The sequence below is a fragment of the Xyrauchen texanus genome, chromosome 20, assembly GCF_025860055.1.
Source record: "Xyrauchen texanus isolate HMW12.3.18 chromosome 20, RBS_HiC_50CHRs, whole genome shotgun sequence".
NCBI classification, from domain to species: domain Eukaryota; kingdom Metazoa; phylum Chordata; class Actinopteri; order Cypriniformes; family Catostomidae; genus Xyrauchen; species Xyrauchen texanus.
The window spans coordinates 30,702,402-30,708,401 of record NC_068295.1 but is presented as its reverse complement, the minus strand read 5'-3'; the positions used below and the strand labels follow the sequence as shown (position 1 = coordinate 30,708,401).

General features: G+C 38.7%; 1 protein-coding gene across 1 annotated transcript in view; it reads left to right on the top strand.

Moving 5' to 3' along the window:
- Positions 1 to 490: 490 nt before the first annotated feature.
- Positions 491 to 6,000, top strand: part of ccar1 (cell division cycle and apoptosis regulator 1) — a 29,005-nt gene continuing 23,495 nt past the window's right edge. Inside the window, 6 exon segments of the mRNA XM_052151438.1 lie at positions 491 to 539; positions 1,405 to 1,561; positions 1,798 to 1,964; positions 4,548 to 4,688; positions 5,449 to 5,481; positions 5,619 to 5,815. Coding sequence (XP_052007398.1) covers positions 522 to 539; positions 1,405 to 1,561; positions 1,798 to 1,964; positions 4,548 to 4,688; positions 5,449 to 5,481; positions 5,619 to 5,815 — 713 coding nt within the window. The 5' untranslated portion in view covers positions 491 to 521.

Here is a 6,000-nt window from a genome sequence, read left to right as displayed (position 1 = left end):
TTTTCATGTTTTTGATGAGCTGTCCCTTTAAAATACCTTTCAGACAACGTATTGAACACCTCATCCTTTTCAACATGTGCTGTTAATTGTCCCATTTTTACAATTTGAAATAGGTTCTCACTTTGACACAAAAAGGATTTGTGAATCAACATGTGAAATTCAATAAACATTAATTTCTTCAGTGTTGCACTTCAGTATGTCCCATATAAGGGAAAAATATCTTGATTATTTGTATTTAGTGTGATTGTACTTTTTTTGGATAGTTGTTTATGCGAAGAAGAAATAACTCAAGTGGAAAACGTTAACAAAATGGTACTAAATTGTTTAAGAAAGAGATTAAATGACGTATTTTGGGAGATGCTTTTGGGATAAGACTTATGTTGTTGCGTTTTTATTTTAATATAAGCGACAATTGCACGTCGACTGCCAAGTTCTGCTTATCTCCTCCGATCCCGTGATGTAGTTGAAGCAATTCTGCGCATGCGCATCACATAGTGTCGCTCAGACTTCTGCACCGGTGAATGAGAACAGAACGGAGGGTAAGCAACGAGCTAGCCTGCATGCGCACACATTGGGTTCAGTTTTATTATTTATGATTTGTCACTGTCTAGATTGGCTGTGTTGAGCAGTTTGCATCCACCTCTGAGGTGTAAATCCGACTAATAAGAGCAAGAAGGCAAAAACACTAGACAGTGTGCTAATGCGTGGGCCCGAACCAGAGATCACTGCTGCACAACAAAAAAACTCTCCAGTCAGCACAAATGTAGTGTAAACACTTAGTCTCGTGCCTAGTTTAATTGAATGCACTTATTTGTGATTCCGAGGCCTGGTCACACATAAAAACAGGATTTCTAGAATAGTGTATTTGTTGTTATGTTTCTACGTTAGCTGGTTAGCTTGATGCTTTGAGAATTCGTTCGTGTGCTAAGCTAACTCGCTAGTGCAGGTCTACATATACTGTGTAAAAGTGATCATTTGTGTTTGCTACCACCGTCCCTTTTGAAACCCAAGCCATGGGAATATTAATTGATCTAATTAGCTGTTGATTTGTACTTTAGACTGAGTTTAAAGTAGGTTGGTTTTGTAAATAGACGGCTCGCGTTGTAAACTGACAGATGGCATGGGCTGTGTTTCAAACCTAGTGAGATGTCTACATAGACAACGTTTGAACACGTTGGTAGTGCAGCGCACTTGGTTTAGAAAAACACAGCCACTGTATTCACTGTATTATTATTTGTTATGGGTTGAGCTGTCAGTGTTAAGTGCCGTTCACACTGGTCGCGTTCTTGCGTCAGTCCTCGCTGTTTTTCAGTTGTTTTCCTATGTAAACATGCGCTAGACTGACGTCTGTGACGCGTTCGGTGTGAACGGCCCCTTTAGTAAGTGCAAATTCCGTTTCCACAGGAGATAATCTGCTGCTCGGTTCAGCAGAAAGCGTCAGCAGGTCTCCATGGCCCAGTTCGGGGGCAGAAGAACCCTCCATGGGCGGCACAGTTTGCCGCAACAGCGGTGTCACAGCCCGGCCACTCAGGACAGTCTCTGGACCTAAACAGTTTACACTGTAAGTCACTGTATGGAATTTTCTATATATGCACTTGCTTCACTTTGATTGGTTAATTACAAATAACCCAAATGGAAATTTCAGTCAAATATATATAGGCTAGTATCCTCTGTCTAGATGTTTTTATATGGTTTACATTGACTCGTGTATGATTGCTTGAGTTTCCTTGCATGTAGGTCACATACAAAATTATTTGTTACAAAAACTATTATAATATCATATGTGTTTCCACATAGCTTTAGGGGTACAGCAGCCGTCCCTCTTGGGTGCATCCCCTATGTACTCTCAGCAGTCAGCTTTAGCTGCAGCCTCCCTCAACTCACAGTCTGCCGCTAACTACCAGCTCTCCCAGCAGACTGCAGCTCTGCAGCAACAGGCTGCTGTAGCCGCTGCATTACAGCAGGTGAGGCCTTTGCCATGATCATCCACTCTGCACTTTATAAAGATGCCGTAAGAACACCATAAATGCAGTTAGATTAAATGCCATTGAATCATTGGGTTTTGTTTGGAATATACTATTCTCACTATTTCTGCAGTATGTAGTAAGTATGCTGTGTATACTGTGGACAGTATGGACATTTTTCCAATTGCTACTGGATGACCTACCATAATTGCTAAATTGTGCAGTATACAACAGAGCACACTGCACTGAATACAGTATTTTTTTTGACTTGCTATTTTTTGGAATGCTAAATAAGAATTGTACTTAAAATTGAATAAAAATTCAAAGTAACAGTTGCAATGTATACTGCAACTAAGCTAATATTCGATTCCGAACATAGCCATTCACATGCAACTTTCCAACCATTCAAATGAACATCCAGATCAAGTAAACTACTTTTATCTGTCCCTCGCTCAAAATGTAAGTCTAAGGTTGATCTGGCCTTTTCTGTAACTGCCCCTAAGCTCTGGAATAATCTACCTTTGCACATCAGGGACTTGCCGTTGATAGTTGTTTTTAAATCTAGCCTAAAGGTCTATTTTTATTTGTTAGCATTTAAAGGGGTCATGACATGAGAAACCAAATTTGCCTTGATCTTTTGGTATATAAGAGGTCTTTGTATCATTAAAGCGTCCTGCAAGTTTAATATTTTAAGACGTCCTTCCCATTCTAAACGAATCATTTATTTAATCAAACTCAAAATACAGCTCGTTCTGGATTCATGGTTAGAAGTGACGTGACGGTTAGAAGTGGCGTACCAGCGTTTGCATATGACCGCCTCCAGCACAAGATAACTACGCTTTAAGCGCCAAGACAACTACGCTCATTTCAGTATCGCCGTGCGCCTCACAAGTGTTCAGTCGATGGACAGCGAGCTCTGACAGAGACTACTTGTGCACAGGAAAATTACGATGCCACACAGATGTGCTGTTCCTGGCTGTGGTCAAACAAAACCTCTGAATAAGCTGCCGAAAGATCCAGGCGTCAGGGAAAAATGGATGCAGTTTATTTTTTGCGGACGTTCCAGTCACGGCAGTGTTAACTTAAGCGTTTGTTCTGTACATTTTAAGGATGACTGTTTTGAGAACAAATCTCAATATGATGCTAGCTTTGCCAGAAAACTGTTGCTCAAAGATAAGTCCGTGCCGACTATTCTGGGAACAACGACGACGCAAACTGTAAGTAATCTATTTTAAACTTTAAACTACTTTTTAAAGCGCAATTTCATTCATTATGAATAATCACAGTGTTTTTACTTAGTTTACTTGCATATTGTTCTGGCTGGGAGCGTCAATAATTGATACATAGGCACTGACGTTAGCCAATCATAACAGTGGGCGTTAACACTGAAGTCTTAAATGGAAAACGCCCCAAAACAGACTGTTTGAATCAGAGGATGAGAAACAGGGTGGGAAAAGGTCATAAATCACTAGATTTTAAAAGTTTTTCTTAAAAAAATATATTAATACTATAATTGCACCTAAGGGAACATAATAATACAATAAAAAACCATGTCATGACCCCTTTAATACTTTTTAAAGATTCTCTGAGATTCAAAGTCAACTGATCATGCATTTTCTGATTGTATTAATCTATTTAATAATGTATTATCATTATTTTGTTTTATTCTCCTTTTTTATTTCTCAAGGTTATTACTATGTTTCTTAATGTACAGCACTTTGGTTCAGCTCCTGTTGTTTATAAATGTGCTGTATAAATAAATTTTGAATTGACTTGATCCGCTGTTCATTTAACATTTTTTCAGGCACTTACACTGGAAGTGAATGGAGCCAGTCAATAAATGTTAAAATACAGTTTCAAAAGAATAGACACAAGATGCAAAAGGTAGTCTTAACAGGATTTTAGTGTGATAAAATCAGGATATATAGGCATTACAGCTTTTACTAGCATTACACGTCATGACAGCGAAGTTGTAATTTTAGATATAACTTTACTCCGACAAGGTTAGCAAGTAATTTTTTCACAATAAAATCAAGTTTTACTATTGAAACAATTGTTTGAATGTTTATCGACTCGCCCCATTCATATCCATTGTAAGTGCCTTACTGTAACTTTTGCAACTTTTATTTCTAGTCAGTTTAACCCTGACCAAAATGGCATATAATTTTAGCCAACGAAAATAGCATTTTAGTTGATGATATGATAATGTGTGAAATAAAATAACGTGTGTCAATATATATATTTAAGATGCATACAAAATACAACTGGCCTAGCTCCTGAAATAATTGCATATAAAATGATGTATTAGCTACTTTTAAGAAATTACTGTATTCTGAATTCTTAATGCTTTAGAGACTGTTGTCAAAATTCACAACACAAATGTATGCAGCTAAACCTAAATGAAGCTAAAACCTAAACTGATGCTGTTTATTGCAATGTTTAAATCCTTCTTTTTTTCTTAATTGTTTTTTTGGTTGAATTGCACTGATCTGCATTTCTAGCATGCATAGTGTTTGAGTCCTGTAATGCGAAACCTTCATCCTGCAGTGAACAGTCTTGAGACATTTGTGTTATTCATTTTAGTCTCAGATCAATTCAGCCCTGCAGCAGTATCAACAACAGCAGCAGCAACAACAACAGCAGCAACAACAACAACAGCAGCAAGCTCAAGCCCCCCCGCCTCAGCCTCCACCCCAGCAGACCCTTTACAACATCCCACATCAGGTACATACACTCACTCTCATACTCACCTCCTCTTTTACGTCGTATTTTATCTTTTTTAAAAGTGGTTGATGCCCTACTTTTATCATGGAAATAGTGACTATGCTGTTAAAGGGATAATTGACCCAAAATTGACATTTCTGTCATAATTTATTTATCCACATGTTGCTCTAAACACCAAGAAGATGTTAGGCAGCATGTTAGTGTCACTAATGAAAGTGAATAGTGACTGAGGCGAACATTTTGCCTAACATCTCCTTTTGTGTTCCATGGAATAGAGGAAGGGTTTGGAACAACAAGAGGGTGAGTGGATGAAGATGGAATAATTTTTTTTTTGGTGAATTATCCCTTTAACAATGAGAATTAGAATTAATGCACTGTATTGATGCACCATGGCAGAGGAACTTAAAGAACTGCTGTCAGCAGAATGGTGACTCAAAAGTGCTGCAGTGCATGATATATTAATCTCGCCACTTTAAACAGCCCAGGCCACTGAGTGCCTGTCTGCATTATTTAACTCAACACTCAGGACTCTTGCAAACTCATCTCACTGGGCCTTGGTAGATGTGGTCTGTTGAAATTTTTAACTCCAATGCCATGTATTGATTTTTCAATTCAGTCTGTAAGGCCTTCATTTAATTGTGGTTTGAAAAAGCTGATTGTTCCTTAGTGAAATTTATTGTTTTTCTGCATTCCGATGTGTAATTTGTGCAGTGATTTCTTTGAATGACATTTGCTTTTTGTCTTTCCTTCTTTCTGACAGCTCCAACAACCTCAACAAGCCCTGCTTTCACAGGTACCCTGTTTTAGTGCAGCATTTGCATCTATCTGAGAAAGCATCTCATCTCTCCTTATGGAAAGATGTTCAAAAAGAAGCAAGAGAGCTTTTTACATTTCCAGAAGTTCAGAATTCAAGTTGTTTGTATTTTGCAGCCCCCTGTCGCCTTGCCCACAAGCTTGAGCCTGTCAAACCCGCAACAGACGGCCCAGATAACCGTGTCCTACCCAACCCCCCGCTCCAGTCATCAGCAGCAGACCCAACCCCAAAAGCAGCGCGTCTTTACTGGTGTCGTAAGCAAGCTGCACGATACTTTTGGCTTTGTAGATGAGGATGTCTTCTTCCAGCTCAGGTTTGTCTTAGTAAATGTGCAGGTTTGGTTTGTTTTTGAGAGTTTGGAAAGTGTCTCACATCTCATTAGTGAAAAGTTAAGTAGTGATGCAATCTGTTTTCAGGTACATTGTGCCATTTCTGCACCGCTAGCTGCTTCACAGAATTGCAAAAATATTTACTGATTTTCAATTTGTTTCCTGTCGG